General features: G+C 44.0%; 2 protein-coding genes and 2 long non-coding RNA genes across 4 annotated transcripts; 1 reads left to right on the forward strand and 3 right to left on the reverse strand.

Moving 5' to 3' along the window:
- The first annotated feature begins 2,538 nt into the window (after positions 1-2,538).
- LOC124676457 lies at positions 2,539-3,868 on the forward strand. Its single transcript, XR_006993637.1, has 2 exons — positions 2,539-3,176; positions 3,291-3,868. It is a non-coding gene; the product is annotated as an uncharacterized LOC124676457 (long non-coding RNA).
- On the reverse strand, positions 3,742-6,558 carry LOC124676458. Its single transcript, XR_006993638.1, has 2 exons — positions 6,455-6,558; positions 3,742-4,542 (listed from the first exon to the last, which is right to left on the reverse strand). It is a non-coding gene; the product is annotated as an uncharacterized LOC124676458 (long non-coding RNA).
- Positions 6,559-7,397: 839 nt separating this feature from the next.
- LOC124669670 (ras-related protein RABE1e-like) lies at positions 7,398-12,163 on the reverse strand. Its single transcript, XM_047206239.1, has 8 exons — positions 11,913-12,163; positions 9,890-9,962; positions 9,706-9,806; positions 8,549-8,614; positions 8,363-8,457; positions 8,206-8,268; positions 8,002-8,097; positions 7,398-7,901 (listed from the first exon to the last, which is right to left on the reverse strand). Exons 1-8 carry the CDS (start codon positions 11,983-11,985, stop codon positions 7,815-7,817), a joined length of 654 nt encoding a protein of 217 aa, XP_047062195.1. The 5' UTR covers positions 11,986-12,163; the 3' UTR covers positions 7,398-7,814.
- Positions 12,164-15,329: 3,166 nt separating this feature from the next.
- LOC124672476 (hydroxyproline O-galactosyltransferase GALT6-like) lies at positions 15,330-18,662 on the reverse strand. Its single transcript, XM_047208698.1, has 7 exons — positions 17,882-18,662; positions 17,543-17,775; positions 17,065-17,352; positions 16,865-16,993; positions 16,598-16,771; positions 16,004-16,111; positions 15,330-15,676 (listed from the first exon to the last, which is right to left on the reverse strand). The coding sequence occupies exons 1-7, from the start codon at positions 18,660-18,662 to the stop codon at positions 15,470-15,472; spliced, it is 1,920 nt and encodes a 639-aa protein (XP_047064654.1). The 3' UTR covers positions 15,330-15,469.
- Between the last annotated feature and the right edge of the window lie 521 nt (positions 18,663-19,183).

The following is a 19,183-nucleotide window of genomic DNA, read 5'->3' on the forward strand; positions in this document are numbered from 1 at the left end:
TTGTTGTGATGGTGGATGAAGTGATGAGCGCTTATGAGGGGTTGGTGCTTGAGCACCCTGCAGGTGAAGATGGGGAAATCAAAGAACCGGGAGAAGCCCGTAGAACCACCGTGCAATGGCGGAAGGAGAACATTGTGTTTCCGGGTGAGAAGCCAACAAGCATGCCACCTCCGCCTCCCTCCGCCACCCGAGTCTCCTCCGCGTGATGATTCTCCCGTGCGCGATGATGATTCCCCTATCCATGACCGGCCTGCTCCGCGTGAAAATACTCCGCCGCCTCCCTCCTCCTCCTCGTCGGGAGACTCCGCCGCCTCCACTTAAGCAAAAGAGGAAGCTGTCCGCGGCACCTCCTACAGCTCCGAAGAGATCATCAACTCCAATGAGGGCACGGACTCCAGAGTTGTTACCACATGAGCAGACTCGAAGAGCAAAAGGCGTTTCTTGCGCCGAAGAAGGTGTTTATTCGACCGCAGACAGTGAAGCACTTTGCCGAGACGAGAATGAAGAGACCTGAGCTGAGAGCTGATTATGACCGCTCTCTTGGACAGTCCTCTAGAGCGAGCAAAGAAGCAAAAAAAGTCGCCCAGCTTGGACAACAGGACATTCAGGCCGTACCCCACTTCATCGTGGAGCCATATCATGATCCAGAGACGGCATCGATGATCGAACGGGCGGCTAGAGCTCAGGGAGCATCAGTTGAGTACGAAGATTACTATCCAACGGCTCAAGTGGTAAACACGTATAGATACGGAAAAGATCTCGTCAAACCCGGCGAGCTCGCGCGTCTAGGGACTCGGATGCGAAGGTTGCATGACCGGTACCCGAAAGCCCGTCGAAGATGTGAAACCTACCTCACGGTGTATCTTAGAGATGAGCATTACTTCCGGGGGAAGACGAGATAAACCTTGAGTTATGCGAACTGTTTCGCATTATTCAATCAAGACGCCTCGACAAAGTCGTCATCGATTGCTACTCTGCTCGTAAGTGATTTATTTGTGTAATTAAGTTTGTAGCTCATTCATTTGCACTAACAATTATCCTCATTATATTCTTTGTGTACGCTATACATTTAATTATGCAGAATGAAGAAGCTCGGAATACAAAAGAGGCAAGCTCCTACCGCTGGGGTTCATAGACCCAAACACAGTTCATGAAGTTACGGTTCGAGACTTCGCCAAGGACACGAGAGGACAACATCGTAATGTTTTTAGAGAAGCAAGCAGACAAAGAGGATATATTCTTTCCCTACAACTTCAAGTGAGTGTTATATATAACATACATTATGCTTGTGCATCTTCCACTTTATTCTCGTAATCATTGAGCTATGCTTGTGCAGTTTCCATTTTATTCTCCTAATCATTGATCTTCACCTTGGAGTCGTAAACGTCATGGACTCGAAACGTACAGAATATGCGGAATGGGCGGACATGGCTGCCATCCTCCAGTAGGTAGTTTCAATCAATTTCGTATTGGCATCTTCATCTGCTCTAATTCGAAGATATCATCAACTAATCAATTACTCATTTACTCATTATTTTTTGCCGGCAGGGCTTGGAAACGGTTCATCAATACGTTCCGGGTGAATGGTGGAAACCGGAGCTTACATTTAGAGATTACCCTGTAAGTAGTACTATATATATAGCTATGTCCGTGAAACTTTATATATGATATTTACTTTCAATACGATGCTTGATTATTAGTTTGATCGAACTATTTTTTCGTAAAGTGTATGAGGCAGGAACAAGGGAATAACTTATGTGGATACTACGTCCGCACCTTCATGCGTGACATGGCCTGTCCCAAGGGTGGGGATCCCCAAATACACCACACTCGTGTACGATAACAAATTTTCACAATTAATCTTAATTAGTACCATCTATTGTATTGAGTTCCATTCATATATTGATCTCCTTTTTAAATATAGATGACACGCTCGACGGACACTCTCATAACAGCGGATCAAATAAAAGCAATTCAAGAGGAAATCGCGGGATTCTTTATTACCGAGGTCCTTACCCAGGTGGAGAGCACTATCGGAAGATCGTGACGGCGGAGGATATTCGTTCGAGAAAAGTTGTATTGTAAATATGCATGCATTACGTGTACTCGTGTTGACTATGTCGTCTACCGTTGACGATGTCTATATATATTCATGACGATTTTTTGTGGTTTCTTGAATGATATAGATATGCATTGCTGAAACTCTGCCGCGGCAAGGGAAAGCAATCGTTTCCGCGCGCGCGAGAAACGCTCGGTACAGCCTCAAATCTGTGCCGCGCAGAGAAATAGCAATTCTCTCGCCGCGGCAGAGAAACATAGGCCCGGTTCGTACCACGAACCGGGACCAAAGCCCTTCCAGCCGGGAGCTCCCCGGTCGCACCACGTGTTGAGGCCTTTAGGCCCGGTTTATCTTTGAACCGGACTAAAGCAGTACTCTTGGTCCCGCCTAGTTGGTCCCGGTTCGGGAACCGGGTCTAAAGGCCCAAATGGACCGGGCCTATTGCCCCGTTTTCCACTAGTGTCTTTATCTGTTTCTGTCAGACATTGACCTGTGTCTTTGTTCCTCTCTTTAGGAAACAAACACATTACTGCATGCTGTAGTTTAGTTAACTGAGTAACTGACTGTCGCTGCATGATTTCTGTTTGTATTGTTTACGTCCCAGAACAGAGTTTTTGACGCTGCATTTATATAATGATTTCTAAGCATACAATCGATATAGGATCATTAAGTTTGGCCTTTCATAATTGGTGAGAACACTGCATATATGATACAATATATCAGATGAGCCATGTAGCACGGGATACTTATATTAACCGTTCTCGTTTCTCTTCCCTTGCAAATTGTAAGTGTGACAAACTTCCTTCTCCGTTAACATTTTGAAGTGTGACAGCTCAGTTTAGGTTTAAATTAGAATGATCCTTTTTTATATATAGATGTGAATCATTCTACACATTTTGTCGATAGTAGTATAATAGTCGTGAGGTTCATTCCGTAGAGCATATATGAGGAAACCCTCATTCATTTTTTTATAGCTCAAACCTACAATGTTGACAACTTTGCAGATTCTTACTATACAAACTAAAGGTCCGCAAAGCTTTATGTGTGGTCCGTGTCTATCTGGTTGAGACAGTTGAACTCTGCATCAAACTTGTAATATGTACCGTCTCTGGTGAAGGTAATCGTATCATTTTAATCATGATCAGTAAACTTTCAGTTAAGTGCATGTCTTATTTCCGTTTGTGTAATCTAGACCGTAAAATATCCAGTTACCAACAAGATCTTGTTTCAGGATAATTTACACACCTCTAGTGGTAGAAGATGTCGAGGTTATTGCTGCGCTGGACATTGCAAAATGCCTCCATGATGCAATATCAGGGATGGATAAGGCTGCAGAACAAGGAAATGCCGTCAGGCAGGTAGAGCTCTCGGATTGTTTGATCATATGGGGAGAAGCAAAGCTAAGCCTAACAGTGTTACCCTCATCTGGGTGTTGACTGCATATTGCCATGGTGACTTGGTTGATGGAGCGCGAGAAGTCAATTGCGAGTGCTAGTTAGCCTAGTATGGTTGGTTCTTTTCATTGTCTTAGCTCTGATGGATTGGAATAATTTTAACTAGTTAGCGATGCAAGTTAATCCATCAACAACCATTACTGACTTGCAAGTTTACCATCGTAAGATACATGTATGGAAATATTGATGTAAATATCAGCGGAGCACTACAAGTTCAAGGACGTAGTGTTGTCTACCAAAAGTTAAAAATTCAGACTTCCCTTGATTCCTTGTACTATGAACATAAAATCACTTTGTACTTTTGATGAAATTACAGTAATAGCTCATTTACTGTATGTAATGCTACTTTGGTCTCTGGTGTTGGAATGTTGGAGATGGTGTTTTCTTGGTTGAAGTGGACAGACTCTTTTGGCCTGAGGGGATACTGTGTTTGGACATCCAGTCTGAATACAAACATGTGTGACTTAGCTAATAACCTCTGATCGGAGATGTTGTCACAGCAATATAAGGCAATTTTGTGGAAAAGAACAAATAAAGGGATTGTCACAGTTCAGGGTACTGAATCAAACTTTTGCATCTTGCCCTTCCACAGATAGAAGTTTAGATAACTGATGATTTCGCACAGGCAAACAACACAGTAGCATGATAATGCAGCAGACAAGCAAGATCCGGTGGGGCCAGAGGATGGGTGTGTTCATCGATGAAATCCTTCACAAACCACCGACCTGTTTCCTTGAGTTTTGCAATGACCAATTTGGCTCGACACCCAACACGAGTGAGATGCCGTGGCCTCCTCTTCCTATCTTCTCTCTTCATGTGCTTCTCTTCTCGCGAACCTTGACGACTACAGACAAGTTTCCTCAGAATTATCTCCTGGTTGGCTTCATCCCACTCAACATAGCTTTTCCGCACACTAAAACCTTTCTCAAGAGCATAGTTGTTATAGAACTCAAAGGCATCATCCTCACTAGCAAAAGTCTTGCTGACGATGTCATAGTACTCACGCGCAGACTCATCGCCCATGTCTTCCTGTGTATCACATACAAATTAGCAATTACTAGTTTTATCATTTCAAATAAACAATGAGAAAACAATTTGTGTTAACTGAAAATATAAATAAGAAGTAAACACAAATCAAGCTAAATATTTTTTCCTATCTTTGAAATTCAGAAAGCATGTAGATTAAGGGTTGTACATTGCAATTCATGTAATAACAAGATTGACAAGGCCAACAAGTCATATTTTCCTAAGCAAATCTGGAATAGTATGAAAGGCTCGAAGATTCATGAAGGCTCTTTGGATTATTTGTCATGATTATAGTAATGCATTTTTGCAAGAGACAAATTAATTGTGTCCTTAATGTAGGTTCTCGGTTCCAATTACCAGAGTATAGTTCTTGAAGTAACGGATGGAAGGTTGGTGTAAAACTCAAGCCGATGGACAAATTTTGATCCGCCCATCTCATTTGTTCAGATCATATTCCTGTGTGCTCTCTACATTCAGCAAAAAAATCATGATAGTTGTGCTTTCCACAATGAGTTTCCATAGTTCCTTGGTGGTTCATGCAAGTGACAAGGGAGTCTGTGTTGTTTTTAATGTAACATCTGTAGGTGACCCAAGTTGTCTTGAAAAATATATGTTCCATATCGGCTGCTTCCATGATTGGAAGAACTGAATCTTAGAAAATGCAACTTGGATGGATGAAAGGGCCATTTGTTTACTGATTGTTTGATGAGTTTCTGGTGGTCTGTTTAATTCCTGTTATGTCTAATTGGATAAAGGATCTTTTGGAAATTTATTATCAACCACAAAACTGAACTAGATTCAGATATGCAGAAAGACTCTGATGCCTTCTATGAATTATTCATTCTCTCACAATCTCTACTATATAAGAGCTCTGCTGCATTTTTCATTGCTTACCAAGAGGTTCATATCTCTGAAAGTAGCCTTTTCTCAACCTATTATTTGGTTCTCGGTGTTGTTTGTATTATGATATTGTCTGTTTGTCATTGCTTAGCAAGAGGCCTGACATGAAGTCTGAACTGCAGTCATATTTGTTGAGTTCTTATTGCTTTCATGTTTTTTCAAGAAACTGGGTTGATTCTTTTTTCCATTCAAGACGGATGCATTAAGTTCTTTACTGATATTACTTACATGGTTTTTTATTAGATACTTTCCAGTGAAACTACTTTTAGTGATCTTTTCACATAGTATACTCAATTGCTTTTGGTGCATCAAGTAATAAGAAGTGATTTAATCACATATCAAGGTTATCCCTTGTTCTTTTGTGATGTAGATGTTGAGTTCGGCTGATGGCCTCTTTGGATATAGAGGTGAAACACATATTGTTTGTCTGTAGCAATGTAGATGATGTTATTCTTGTTTCACTGCATTGTTTTGGGAGTTTTATGATAAGTCTGATGATTCATGGTGCTGTGGGAAGCTAGGACTAATCTGTTGCAGTTCTTGACTATGGCTGGAGTTGAGGACATCAACGGACGTCATCATCTTCATATCTGTAGCTGAGCGTGGCTGGGCCAGGGGTGAAGCATGCAGTAGTTGTTATCGCCTTTGTCCCCGCTAGAGTTGGTGTGGTGCGCAGAGAGCAGGGCTGCTGTTGCCGACAACTACAATAAGTATGTTGCACTGCTGCCTTCATGTTTAAATCAAGCAACTGTGTCACTTCCCTTTTGTGCCTCCTGTTTTAAATTTCTTATTTTTTCTCTTAAGTTGTCAAAGTTGTAACTCTGACTTACAAAGTTCTTGTGAAATTTCTATTTTTGCACTTGCAGGGATATAATCATTTTCGAAACTAGGCTATTCCCCTTCGAGGATAAAGGAGGCACTCAGTATCATTCAGTACATACCAAGCACTTTTAACTGGAAAACAATTGGGATTACTGTTACTCAAGAACCGAGCAGATATGGGTGGAATGTGTACCTTAGATGTGATTGAGGTGCTCTTCACTGTCAGGTGGAGAACACCGGCGCGGAGGTGGCGGTGGGTGCAGGGGCGACACCGGCACGGGGTTTCACCTGCCGAAGTGTGCGTCCACGAGGCCTACGAATCCGCCTCCGTCGCAGGCCGGTGGTCCGCCCGCGCGACAGAGATATCCGCGATGGGCGCCGGTGCTGCAGGGGTTCCGCGGAAGGAGTGCCGCAGCGGAAGGTGTTCGGCGGCGGCAGGGGAACGGCTAAAGGTGCTCCGAATACACCTCCGTCGGAGGCCACTGGTCCGGTCGTGGGCGCCGTCGCTGCAGGGGCTCCGCGGAACGGTTGCGGCAGTGGAAGGTGTTCGGCAGCGGCAGGGGAACGGCTGCAGCCTGCAGGTGCTCCACGGCAGGGGTTCGGCTACACGGGCTCCGCGGCCGCAGTGATCGGCGGCGGCAGGGATTCGCCCAGGAGGCAGAGGAGAGGTCGAGAGGATCGGGGGAATGGCAGATGGAGCTGTGTGGTCGTGCGATGTGGGGCAGTTGCCATGCGAAGTTACCACAATACCCTTAGAACATTAAATTAAAATACAAAATTAAATGGTTAGATCGGACGGCTAGAATAAATTCTGGCGGTAGTACTGGGTAGTACTCCGTAGTACCGCCCAATCACCGTAACACAGCTCAAAAAATATATGTTGTGTGCACTGTAGTTATTAGAATGACGGATACTTGCTCTTTTCTTGTGTCGAACAGAAATGGTATAACGTGATGAGGGAAGATCTAGATGCTTAACTTTTAAACTTAAGAAAGCGCCATTTACCACAAAAAAAAAAGATTATTCAAGTTTTAGGACTTCATGCGTCTAGGCCCTCCCAGGTCAAAAGGGCCATTCCGTCTCATTGCAACGAATTCACAATACAAGGATGGCCCACTTGTTACTGATAGCCTGCATGATAAAAATTGGTATCTTATGCACATGGAAGAAATCAGACAATATACATGCATGACTTCAGACAATCAGATATTCCTGTCTGGGAAGATCCTTTTTCATGAATGAAGTAAGCAAAAACGTCAGCTTATCTGTTGAACTGTTTGCTCTGGTAATCCTAGAGCTAAAATAAGAGTAGAGCACAAATCAGCACTAAACGGAGCTAGAGGACAAGAATGAAAAGCAAACACCTCACTGGGGAATAACACCAACTGGCCAGAGGACTGAGGATAGATCTTTTGAGCTAGAAATCAATCGGCTGGGCGAAATATACATCCTGGCATGTCACCGAAGTAAACATGCAGAAGGCGGCACCGGCTAACTGGCAAGCATGCACCGGCTATGCTAGGATAAGCCGTGCAGTTGCGCCGACCCATTGATCAGGTGTTACAGCAGGACGATGACCATCTTGATGCGGCCCCACCAGCCTGATCTGGGTCTTGCCTATTGATTTGAATAGTTGGGGCCTGCATGATCAGGTAAAGGTTAGCAATGACGACTCAATGGAACAAATCGGATCCCCAACCTGTATATCTATATCAGTACTTGACATGCCAGGGTAGTTACCTCCGTTGCTGCGGCAACAGTTTCAGTCAGCCTTTGCTTAATGTCCCTTGCAATGGTAAAGAATACTTCCTCCACATTTTGATTTGTTTTTGCACTCTGTATACAAATTGAATTAGTTTTTTTTTTTCATCTTGGCGAACTGCTAGTTGTGTGATAAAGGCCATAGTGTGACTTCAGTACTTAGCGCATATTAACAAATCTTACCGTTTCAAAAAATTTAATCCCATACTCATCTGCAAGCTTCTGGCCTTGAGCTGTGGATACCACCTGATAGCCATGAACCATTATGTTGTGGACATCACAAGGAAAGTTGGCCAGGCATAGCATTTGAAAAAAAAAATGGAAGGCTGGAAGAAGTTACCCGCTTTGCATCCATATCGACCTTGTTTCCCACCAAGATCTTGTTAACATTATCAGATGCATGTTGTTCTATGTTGCGAATCCAATTTCTAATGTCTAAAAGTTAGTTAAGAAAGATTCAATAACAAAAAATAAAGGGTAGTTCCAGCCTCAATCAACAAATGGGATGCACAAGCTTGTCGGATACTGTTGAAGGATGACTCATCTGTAACGTCATAGACAAGCAGAATGCCCATCGCTCCTCTGTAGTAAGCTGCAAAAGGAAGAAGGAAGCCGATCAAATAGGAGCATAAATCTTGCTCAGAAATAAGTAAATGTTCAGATATGGTAAACCTTTGGGAAATTGTAGTGATATAGACTCTTGATAACTTGTACATAGGTAATACATACTGTCGAGTGCTATCGCCTTTGCATAAATGCCCAATATATTACCTCTAAACAACCACATACAGGTGTTCAATAATGAAAGATCTCCACACCACCGACACATATTTGGGCATATGTACATGCATCTGGTCTACTTACAATTTCAGGAACAAGGAAGATTTTTTAATTAGCAAGAATGTAAAATGGACAGCTTTTTGTGCACAACTTATACATGAGCATAGATCAAACGGTGCATAGTTTTCAGGAAGTCCTAATTTGATGTTATTGGAAATAGATGTGCATCTCAGTACTTATCACGCTAGATGCATGGTTAAAGTTGCACCTGTGTGAAAACTGTTCAACATGAAACCAGGCAAGATCCGAAGACCAAGCCTGATAAGCATGTCCTGGCCCTTTTGAGCCTGTGCCTGTACCGGAGCTTCATCCTCAAGGTGGGCGACCTTGTCGTTTGAAGTTCCAAAGTATCAGATAAGCCTCACTTCTCACAAAAAAATTCTTTTACCAGCAAAAATTAAGGTTACTTTTTAATAATTTTCTAATCACACCCATTTTCTTTGTTCTATAATGTTGTCAGTATCCAAACCCAGGCTAAGAATCATGCCTTTTCACAAGACCAAGCTCAAGCTCCTCCAAGGAAAACTTTAAAACAAGACGTTATGGTTATAGGTAGTAGATTAATGAAATGCGTCTAGTTTCAAAAATCTTAAGAGTGAAGGATTTGATGGCCACCCATCAGAAACAATAGCACATCTATACATGATTTAACAACAATATCATACAACCGTGCAATCGCTTGAGGACAACGCGGAACCTGCAAAGTGTTATGCATGTGCTATTGTGCTCAAAATGGCACATATTTCTGTTCCAAATATGGCGATTTACCGAGAACAGATATTTACTCCGTCTTTCATATTTAATCCACCGTGGGCGCTTTAGTAGAAAACAGAAAGTACATACCAGTTGTGATTGTCCGAAAACGTTCTTGACCGGCAGTGTCCCAGATCTGCAATTTTACACGCCTTCCATCAAGCTCAACTGTCCTAACCTTGAAATCAATGCTTAACAAAAAGAAAAACAAGTTCAGAATTTTGGACTTCCAGAGTGAATGTCTAAAAAGGGAGAATAATTGTTTTGTACATACCCAATGGTGGTGATAAAACTTGTAGTGAAAGTGTCATCAGAAAACCGCAGTAGCAAGCAACTCTTCCCTACTCCTGCAGATTAGAAGAGGGACGCAAAATCAGAATGAATACAGTATTTTTATCTGAGAGGGTGCTGTCACAACACATCAACATCATGCCGCGAAAGAAATCACAGAAGACGGGAATAAGAAGAATGAGTTTATCAGCTGTGCGCCTGTGCCAAGTGAAGTAACCGTACTCAGACTGCACTGGATTTGGAGCATTGGATCAATGCTTTGATGGTCAGGTTTAACCGCTCTTGCGTCTACTACATCAGAGAAATTAAGTATAAATTTAATGGAGGGGCAGCTGTGAAAGGGCGATTCCCCCTTTTCCATTGAAGTAGGGGAGGGGCGTGATTGATCTTTTTTTGAATCAGGCCTTACTGACCAAGTGGTGGTATAAGCTTCATTGCGGATGAAAACAAGTCCTTGTGAGCGGAGCTACAAAAGGAAGTTCAAGTTCAAGAAATCCTCTCAATAGACTTGAATAATTGAACTGCGGATTTCCCATTGTGATAGCATGTTCAAGTATCAGTTTTATCCAAGGCAGACTGCAAAACATGCAGTTTTTTGCTTTTCTTTATTCATTAAATGCGAGAGTCAGACATAATTTCCCCTTCTTTTCTTGGGGGTGATGGTGCTTATGAAGTTTCCACCACAGCGGTTTGAATGAATGAACTTCAGAAGCACCTGCGCTATTAGTTGCCGTTCATTCATCAACGACAACTAATATGGAACGGAGGGAGTACTTGGTAACTTCTAAAAGTGTGCCAGCTGGAACCAGCTAAGGGCATGCCCAATGCATAGCCCTAGGGGTGCTGCCTCACAGCTTTATCTTGGTTCGGGTGGTCCAAATTAGGTTCGGATAAGGAGGCAGCCTCTTCATCAGGAGGCAGCCTCTTCATCAGGAGGCAGCCTCTTCAGCCATAAAGTGAAAACTGAGTGAAAATGTGAGAGAGAAAGAGAAAAACTAAATCAGCTTTTGAGAGAAAGACATATAAATGGGACCATAACATGGCATGCATATGTCAAAAGTTTTATCCAAACCTAGGTGGACAGCTGCTTCCATTGCTCATGCCCTAATGACATTGGTTCCAACAAAGCTGCAAGAGCTGCCCCACAGTCTCCCAATCAGGACCAGTAGGCCATAGTGAAAACTGAAAAGTGAAAACCTAAACCTATATTAACCTAGTCAATTAATAGGGATACTCAATTTGTTCAACCGTTTCTATCCTTTTTTGGTTTTAGTCCACACAAACTACCTTGAGACTAATTTTGCCAACCTTTTCAGGTTGTTGCGAGCAATATCTATTAATTCAACAAAGGGGCCATTCAGAGGCTGGGACAATGCTCTCTTTTCGGAAAAAAAACAAAGGGGCCATTATCGAAGAAAAAAAAAGTTCAACAAAGATGCCTACATATAAAAGAAGGGCCAAGAGCATTGTACAATCAGAATAACTGTGGATGTTCCAAATAACAGCGCACGCATAATGCACTTCACGAGCCTCAAGTTGCAGGCTCTGTTTATATCACATCTTTTTCACAGGCCAGCCTATGGTTGTCAGTTCTCACAGAAGAATGTCAACAAAAGTGAATCAACATGTACATCTTCACCCGGTAACAATCTCCATCCGCCACAACTAAAAGCTTCAATAAAAACTACTACATGGCACTCCATTAAACAAGATCGCGTTCCTTAAAATCCTTGGCAGCAGCGGTCCGTACTATGCGGTCCAAACCACAAGCAGTTCAGAGATGCCAAAGTAGAGAAAGTAGTACTGCTCGTCTACCCGGAGCGGCGGCAAATAGTGCAAGGAACACATATCAGCCTAGTACATCGGACGGAGCTCGCAGTATATGTCGTTCTAATCAAGGGCGCAGGCGGGCTAAGCCTTCAAGAGCGTCCACGAAGCATGAAGCAAGAGCTACGAATTTGGAGGGGAGAGCTTGGGAGGGGTGCAGCAGAGTAAGAGGTACTTGCCGCTGTCGCCGATGAGGAGGAGCTTGATGAGGTGGTCGTAGTCGCCGCGGGGCCTCGACGTGGCCGCCGCCATGGTAGGCTCGCCGGACGACGAGCTCTCCTCGCCCTCCCTTGCTCTCGTCTCGTGGGGAATTTCTGGTCCTCTCTCTCCTGTTCTCTCTGTCGTCTTAGCGAGGAGAGAGGGGAGGAGACGGAAGAAGCAAACGAAGCGTCCAGCTGTAGGCGAGGGAGAAAACAATGGCGTATATGGGTTGGGGAATGTCATTGGGGTATCTTGGTAGCTGTCCACTTTCTTTCTTTCTTTCTTTTTCCCCTCTTTCTTTCTAAATAAATTGCCAGGTTGAGCAATGCTGTTGGTAGCAGTAGTTACCGACCAACCTCATCGATCATCAATTTTGCACTACCAAATACAGATATGGCCATCTTGGCAAGTCTATGCGTGTTGACCTACGCAGAGACACAAGTATATCATTCTTTTTATATGCTTGCATAAATAAAATGAAATCCGAAAAAGAAGGGTTCTACAAATTGGGTTTCAAACATTTTTTTTTGTCTACATCTTAGAAACCGACACAAGAAGAAGAGCTATCCCAAGCCGGCTAGGGTTCATGTCCCCTCCGCTTGCAACGTTGGCGGTCCTTCCCACCCCGCCTTTGGTGGCTATTTAGCTTTGGAGGTGTGGCGGACCCTAAACTCTCGTCAGCGGGAGGGTTCCTACTTGTTTTTTTAATTAGTCTCCTTGCCTTCATCGAGGTGGTAAGGTAGCGGCAACAACAAGGTGTCACGAGATCAAACGGTATGCATGCAAGTCCATAAGACCATCTCCATCTTATTCCCGTATCATCGGTGCACATATCACCGACAAAGAGCACATGGGGTTGTGTGGTCGACGAATCTCCAAAGAACTGGTTAATTTTCATGTTTCTTGGTGTGGTAGTAGGTCTAGCTCTTCTAATCTACGATTTTCATCCTTTTACAATGGTTTATGTATGGCGGGTTGGTCCTTTTGAGCCTTACCATGACGACACATCTATCTACTACAACAAGTTTCACTATGATAAGATTTGCCTGGGTGCAGTCTCAGCACACCTTCGGCTCGACCAATGATTGTAGTCGTCTCTAGGTGGTTTATGATCTATTTGTATCCTTTCTCACTTTTGAGGTTATTTGTATGAGTGTGTTTATGTTTAATAGTAAACATGCCTTTTTCCCAAATTAATTGTAACTCAGTTTCATTTTGTAGGTAGGTTAAAATCTCGACATCTAAAAAGCACATTCACTTATAAATCAACTCTACTTATGTTTAAAATTTCAAGTTCAACTACAACGTAATGATACTATGTAGTATGCAATTTCAATAGCTTGTTGATAAGGCTCAGCTGGCGTGGGATTTTCCTAAGTTTTAGTCCATTCAGAAAATTGCAATTTTAGTTTAGTGGAAAGAACAACTTGTTATTCTCTATAAAACTACAACTGGATGACAAAAGTGCAAGTTGCAATTTTCAGAAATTGAAATTATATTTTCTAAATCTATTGAGACTTATCTCTGAGCTCATAGACAGGGTTATATTTTCGTCGCCTCGCAGGTATGCACGGTAGTACAAGTACAGAGACTCGGCCAACGGGTGTAACTTACACGCAAACACATAGAACACGATGTCTGATTGCGACATCATCAAAGCTACGAAAGAAAACAGCGCGGCGGCGCTGGTGTCGCTCGTCACGTCCAGCTGGAGCTAGAACACATCGTTTATCATCAGCTGCTCATGCGTTCACTAATTCACCCGACAGCCAGCTCAAAGCGTGCAGGAGCCAGCCATCATCGGTAGATAAACAAGAGTAAACAACAAATGATAGTAATCCATCAGTCCAAAAATAAGTGTCTCAACAAGAGTAAACAACTGATAGTACTAGTACAAAGATAAGTCTCAAACAAAAGTATATGTACGTCACCATCAAAACTTTCTCAAACATCACATTACAATACCAGGTAGACCTGGTTCATCCCTCCGCACATGCGCTGAGGTTATGACCTGGTCCCAACAAATCCAAAAATTCCAAAATCATTAAAAAGTTAAGAGCAAAACTAGCAGTTCGCAGTTTATTATAGACAAAATACAAAATGATGTCTTCAAAACATGCTAGGCCTGGACCCACACGTCATTCTCACAGGCATCTGCAGTTTAACAAAATATCAACATAACAGTTTTGTGTTCGGCAATGTTCCAGACATCAAGATATCCTTATAGCCCTAAAATGAATTTTAGATGCACCAAAACTGCATACAGAAACAATCAAATAGTAACTTGCATTAACACCAATGAACCCCGCCGAACAATACTAGGTCAAGATCAGATTTGTTACCATGGAGAGAGAGAGAGAGAGAGAGAGAGAGAGAGAGAGAGAGAAAGAAAAATGTTAAAAAAGGTACAGAACATATCGATCTCAGGACAGTGCCCTGTTCATAAAGAAAACAGCGATAAACAGCATAAAAAGACGCGAGATATGCTTGCCAGCTACTCAATGGATATTTGAATAATATCCTCGTACAAAAGCAAATTCTACTTTCGTTCTCTTCAGATCTTTTTCTGTGCGTGGGGTCATTGGATTTTGGAGCAGAATACAGTCAATGCCCACGCGTGCAGTACAAACTTTATACTCGGACTGCTATCAGAAATTAGAAAGTTCATAATTATGCGATGATGAAATTTATGTGCAGGCAGGCTCTTAAAGGAACGGATCCATGTGCTACTACCTTGTTGCAACTTGCAAGTGATCAGTAGACAGTACTAAGAGCAAATCAACCTACGGGATCAGTAAACAATACGAGTTTTCACTTAACCAAACTACGATGGAAAATCCATAAGAAAGTTTACCACCTCTAGTTATCTACAATTCAACTGGAAACCATCGCATGAGGGTGCCAGTTTTTTTGGAAGTACTGTACAAAATTCATGTTTAGTGAGTCAAGGACAATCTAATGAGAGCAAAATGTGTTTGATGCAAAAGCCTTTCTTTTAAGATAAATAGATAATGCAGCTTCAGAAATTTGCCATGATCTTACTTCAAAGTATAACTTGATGAGAGAAATAGCACTATAATCCACAAAATACTAAATAAAATTTAAGTAAAGTCACAACCAAAGTTAATGAGATTCCAGAACAAAAGGCGACCTGTAATTTCTGAGTGCTCGCACATACCTGACGGCTTGTGTTCAGCATGTCAACACTGAAACTACTACTGTCCGTACTGCAAGTAGCAACAACTGAACTGAACTGTTTCCATATTTACATAGGACTGAAGTTTTAGGCATCCCCTGGAATAGCTGCAAACTTCTATCTATCTAGTTCAAAAGTGAGTACTGGTGAGGTGGAACACATTTTTAATATATCTACATGACAGTCCCCAAGAGGCAAGAGGCACAATGCACCATCATGATATAATTAGTCAATCCTGGGTGGTGATGAACATCAGTGAGACCATATCATTTCTTGAACAATGAAGATTGACACTATGGCCTAGAGTTAACTAGTCAACCCCTACTGGTTCCATTACTGTTATCTTGCATTGCAACATTCTGGTTTTCCATCCAGCAACTTTTGCCACATACATAACATCAGCCTTGGAGATTGGTAATGTGCAGTATAATAATCATCTATGCATCCAAACTGACAAAACTTGCTGTTGTGAATGTATTGAACGTGCCTTGTCCTAGTGAACTGCTCAACCCACAAACCCATGCTCACGTCTTCCATTTTGAAGAGCTGCACATCAGGCAAAGGTAGATTAATAAATATCTTCCTTACCATGAATTGCTATTAGGTACTGACGACAGGTGTAGAAAATATTTCCACACTAGTCCATTCAGGATTTAACCATGGTTAAAAGAGGGGTCACAAATGTTCTTATCAGTTATTACTCAACTAGCATGGAAGAACCGTAGCTACGTTGCTGACCTATGGTCCAAAGTGGTATTACAGGAAGTTTTGAAATTGTGATCTGATAGTATTTTGGCAAGCTCAACCATTCAAGTGTATAAACAATATTATGGCATTGAGGCAGTATTTCAAAAGGTAATTATAATATCTTACCCTCAATGTTTTGTTCCTAAATGCTGACAAAACAAAAGCAGCAATATCGGATGATATAACATATCCAGGGCCATTAGCATAGACTGGATACTCTTCTTCTGGCCACTCCTGTGAAGTGATAAGCAAATTAGAAATATCAAAGCTTGCATCGAGATAACTCTGTATCTAATATTCCGAAGTCCAAAAAAGTGTTGTCAACTATAACAAGTAAAGTAAAAGATAATTGCGTTACCCTGATAAAATAATGTCGGGAGAAAAATGCAAGGTTCCTTCCAACTTTCATAAGCATACAACTAAATGTTGAGATATGGTTTAAGGCTTTAGGCCAAGAAATAATAAAGGAATCAAGAAACAAGGAGCGCCTAGTTGACTGAAAAATATTATCGTCCTGCTTAGATAGCTAAACAAGTTAACAATAACCAGCAAAGACCCACAGCTTCCATTATCAGCACCTTAGAGGGCATCTCATCACTTCACAGTAAATGAATGAATTTAACCCAGTTTATTCGTTACAAATATATGAGCCCCAAACAAAATAGAAGAGGAAAAAACTGAATTAGCAGCAGCCAAACGAAAATCCTACGTATGGTTTACCTCATAAGTCACTGCCCATTTCCCTTGGCGCAATGGCCTGTGGTGGAAATTGATATTCCCCATGTAAAGACTTGTACCACTTGGCACATTAACAATTTCAGTGATTACTGAGTCAAGTCTTACAAAAGTATCATCATCACACTTCATTACATATTTAGCAGAGACAACATGAAGCTGAAAAAAGAGTCCGTCATTGTCAGAAAATAACTAACAGGTATTGCACTTGGAAAAAAGGATGAGTTCAAATAAGAAATTGTTTTTCCTTACCCCATACTCCAATATTGCAAGAGTCTTGAGAACAACTAGATCATAGTTATCCAGAAATGGCACAAAAACAATGTCTCCAAAGAATTGTGCCTCCCTTTTCAACTGGACATTCACTTCGTTTCTGCCATGCTGAAGATAAGAACGCTCATCAGACACAAAACTTAAGAAAAAAGGTGTCGATTTATGCTCAAGAATTTTACCAGTGCAACAAAGAAGCGAGCAACAACATTTGGTGACTTCCTTACAGCAGACATCCATGTCTTACGGACACCCATACGCTCAGCAAAATGATTGGCCGATGAGAGGATGCCAATGAAAATGTCAACTGGGTGATCAGGCAGAGGGGGTGCCTGCCAAAGAGTTGACATCTCCAGATAATCCTGTGGTGCAAAACTGGGGTGCGTAGTGGGTAAGGACCCAGCAAACACTGATTGCACATCAAGGTCCCCATTCAATGACAATCCTGTGGCGTCCTCAAGCACAAACCCCTGTAAGAGAAGCAACAAGAAACAAAAGTTCACTGCAATGGTAGGCCCAACGTCCAGTATCCCCAACCACTAATTCTTTGAACTAGAACAATAATAATGCATAGTATATCCCAGCAGTGACTATGAAAGTCATTTGACAGGATTTGTTGTTGGAAACTGGAGGAGACGGAGGAAATTAGTATGCACTTACAGTGCGGTAAGGGAAAGAAGTCACATGCCGGCCGTCCACATTGACATGGTACCCCTCCATTCCAGCGCTGAGAGTAAGAACAAATAGTTTGCCCTCCACAAACGGGAAGGGCCAATCGATGTTGACCTCCCTCTTCTGGCCGATGAGCCGGTTGAGCCACCAGGCTGCCTTGGTCTCCTCAGGCTGCTCTTGGTCGTCCCGAATCCACCTCTCGCACTTGCACAAACCATCCACTGCACATGAATTCATTCTACACATTTATTTACTGTACTAAGAGAATCCGCCAGACCAGAAGAAACATGACTGAATAACATGAATGAATTAAAAGGGGTCCCCTACCGGTTTCCTCATCGACGTGGGACTTCCGGCCCTCGCAGCGCAGCGGCGTGCCCCACTGCATGCGGTAGCATGTGTTGTGCTCGATGACCGGCCTGCCGCTCCAGTCGCCGTGGAGCCGCGGGTTGAAGTGGAGGATGCGGGGCGGGTCCTCGCCGTCGACCGTCTTAAGCCCCTGCAGCTCCATCATGAACTGCGACACCATGATGGGCTGCTCCCCGTCCCTGAGCAGCGCGATCGTCGGGTCGCCCTCCGCGTGCGCCGCGCGAGGCGTCGCCGCCACCGTGATGTGGGAGCCGAGAGTGAGCCCGCACGGCAGCTCCGCGACGCGGCCCCTCTCGCGGAACTCGTCGGCGGTTAGGACGATGGACTGCGCGCACACGTCGCGGGAGGGCGGCGCGGCGGCGGCGGCGGGCGGGTGGAGGGTCTGGAGCTGGGAGAAGACGCGCGCGCCGGCCGCGACAGCGTCGGCTATCGGGCGGCGGAGGGGCCCGGAGCGCGAGGAGTTGAGGAGGCGGAGGTGGAGGCCGGAGACCATGCGCGAGAGGCTGGCGGAGGCGGGACGGGGCTGTTTGTCGGGGCGCGCGGGGGCGGCGCGGTCGTCGGCGCGGTGGAGGTGGAGAGGAGGGCGCGACCCAGCGGCAGTGGCAGCGTCCTGTGCCGGGTTGGAGACGAGCGGCGACTCGAGGAGGAAGACGAGCAGCGCGTAGAGGAGGAGCGCGGTGGCCAGCCCCTCGATCGCGCGGCGGCGGCAGGACACCCCCGCGGGCGGCGGCCTCCGCATTCCGCCGGGAATCCGAACCCTAGCCCTGCGCGAAGGAGGTCGTCACGGGCCGGGCGCGGCGGGAGCACGGCGAGGGGGTTTCCGAAGAGGAGAGGCGCGGAAGGGGAGAAGAGGGGAAGAGGGCGGAGTAATTAGTAACAAATTAAAACACACATTCGATTCAATTAAGAAGGAGACGGAATGCTGCGTTACTTTGGCTACTGTGCCATTGCCGGTTCGGAGCTTTGCAGATTATAATGGTCGCGTCGGGGGTTTGCATGACAGAGTTGGTGGCTGGACCGGGTGCGTGGACCGTAAAGACGGGAGCAGCGTGGAGGGCGGCGACGGTGTATGGACCGATTTCAGGGAGACAAGTAGGGCGGCCGGTTACACGTGGATTGAGGCGAGGACAACCGGGGCGTGGCCGCGTGGATACAGACCGCTGTTTCCAAGGGACCGAGGCTGTCTTGTGTGCTTTGGCGGCAGGTTTCGAAATTTTGCCCCAAATTCTGTTCAAATTTCGGTCATCTCCAAGGGTAACG

This window comes from Lolium rigidum, chromosome 7, assembly GCF_022539505.1.
Source record: "Lolium rigidum isolate FL_2022 chromosome 7, APGP_CSIRO_Lrig_0.1, whole genome shotgun sequence".
NCBI classification, from domain to species: Eukaryota; Viridiplantae; Streptophyta; class Magnoliopsida; order Poales; family Poaceae; genus Lolium; species Lolium rigidum.

What these genes read in the sequence shown, in the direction of transcription:
- LOC124669670 (XM_047206239.1), bottom strand. Translation starts at nt 11,985, where the DNA reads ATGGCGGCGGCCACGTCGAGGCCCCGCGGCGACTACGACCACCTCATC. An exon ending in GGATTAAATTTTTTGAAACG is followed by an intron (nt 8,098 to 8,205) that starts GTAAGATTTGTT and finishes ATTTGTATACAG; the next exon opens with AGTGCAAAAACAAATCAAAA. An exon ending in CTGTTGCCGCAGCAACGGAG is followed by an intron (nt 7,902 to 8,001) that starts GTAACTACCCTG and finishes CTGATCATGCAG; the next exon opens with GCCCCAACTATTCAAATCAA.
- LOC124672476 (XM_047208698.1), bottom strand. Translation starts at nt 18,662, where the DNA reads ATGCGGAGGCCGCCGCCCGCGGGGGTGTCCTGCCGCCGCCGCGCGATC. An exon ending in AATGGGCAGTGACTTATGAG is followed by an intron (nt 16,112 to 16,597) that starts GTAAACCATACG and finishes ATCACTTCACAG; the next exon opens with GAGTGGCCAGAAGAAGAGTA. An exon ending in TTAGGAACAAAACATTGAGG is followed by an intron (nt 15,677 to 16,003) that starts GTAAGATATTAT and finishes CCTGATGTGCAG; the next exon opens with CTCTTCAAAATGGAAGACGT.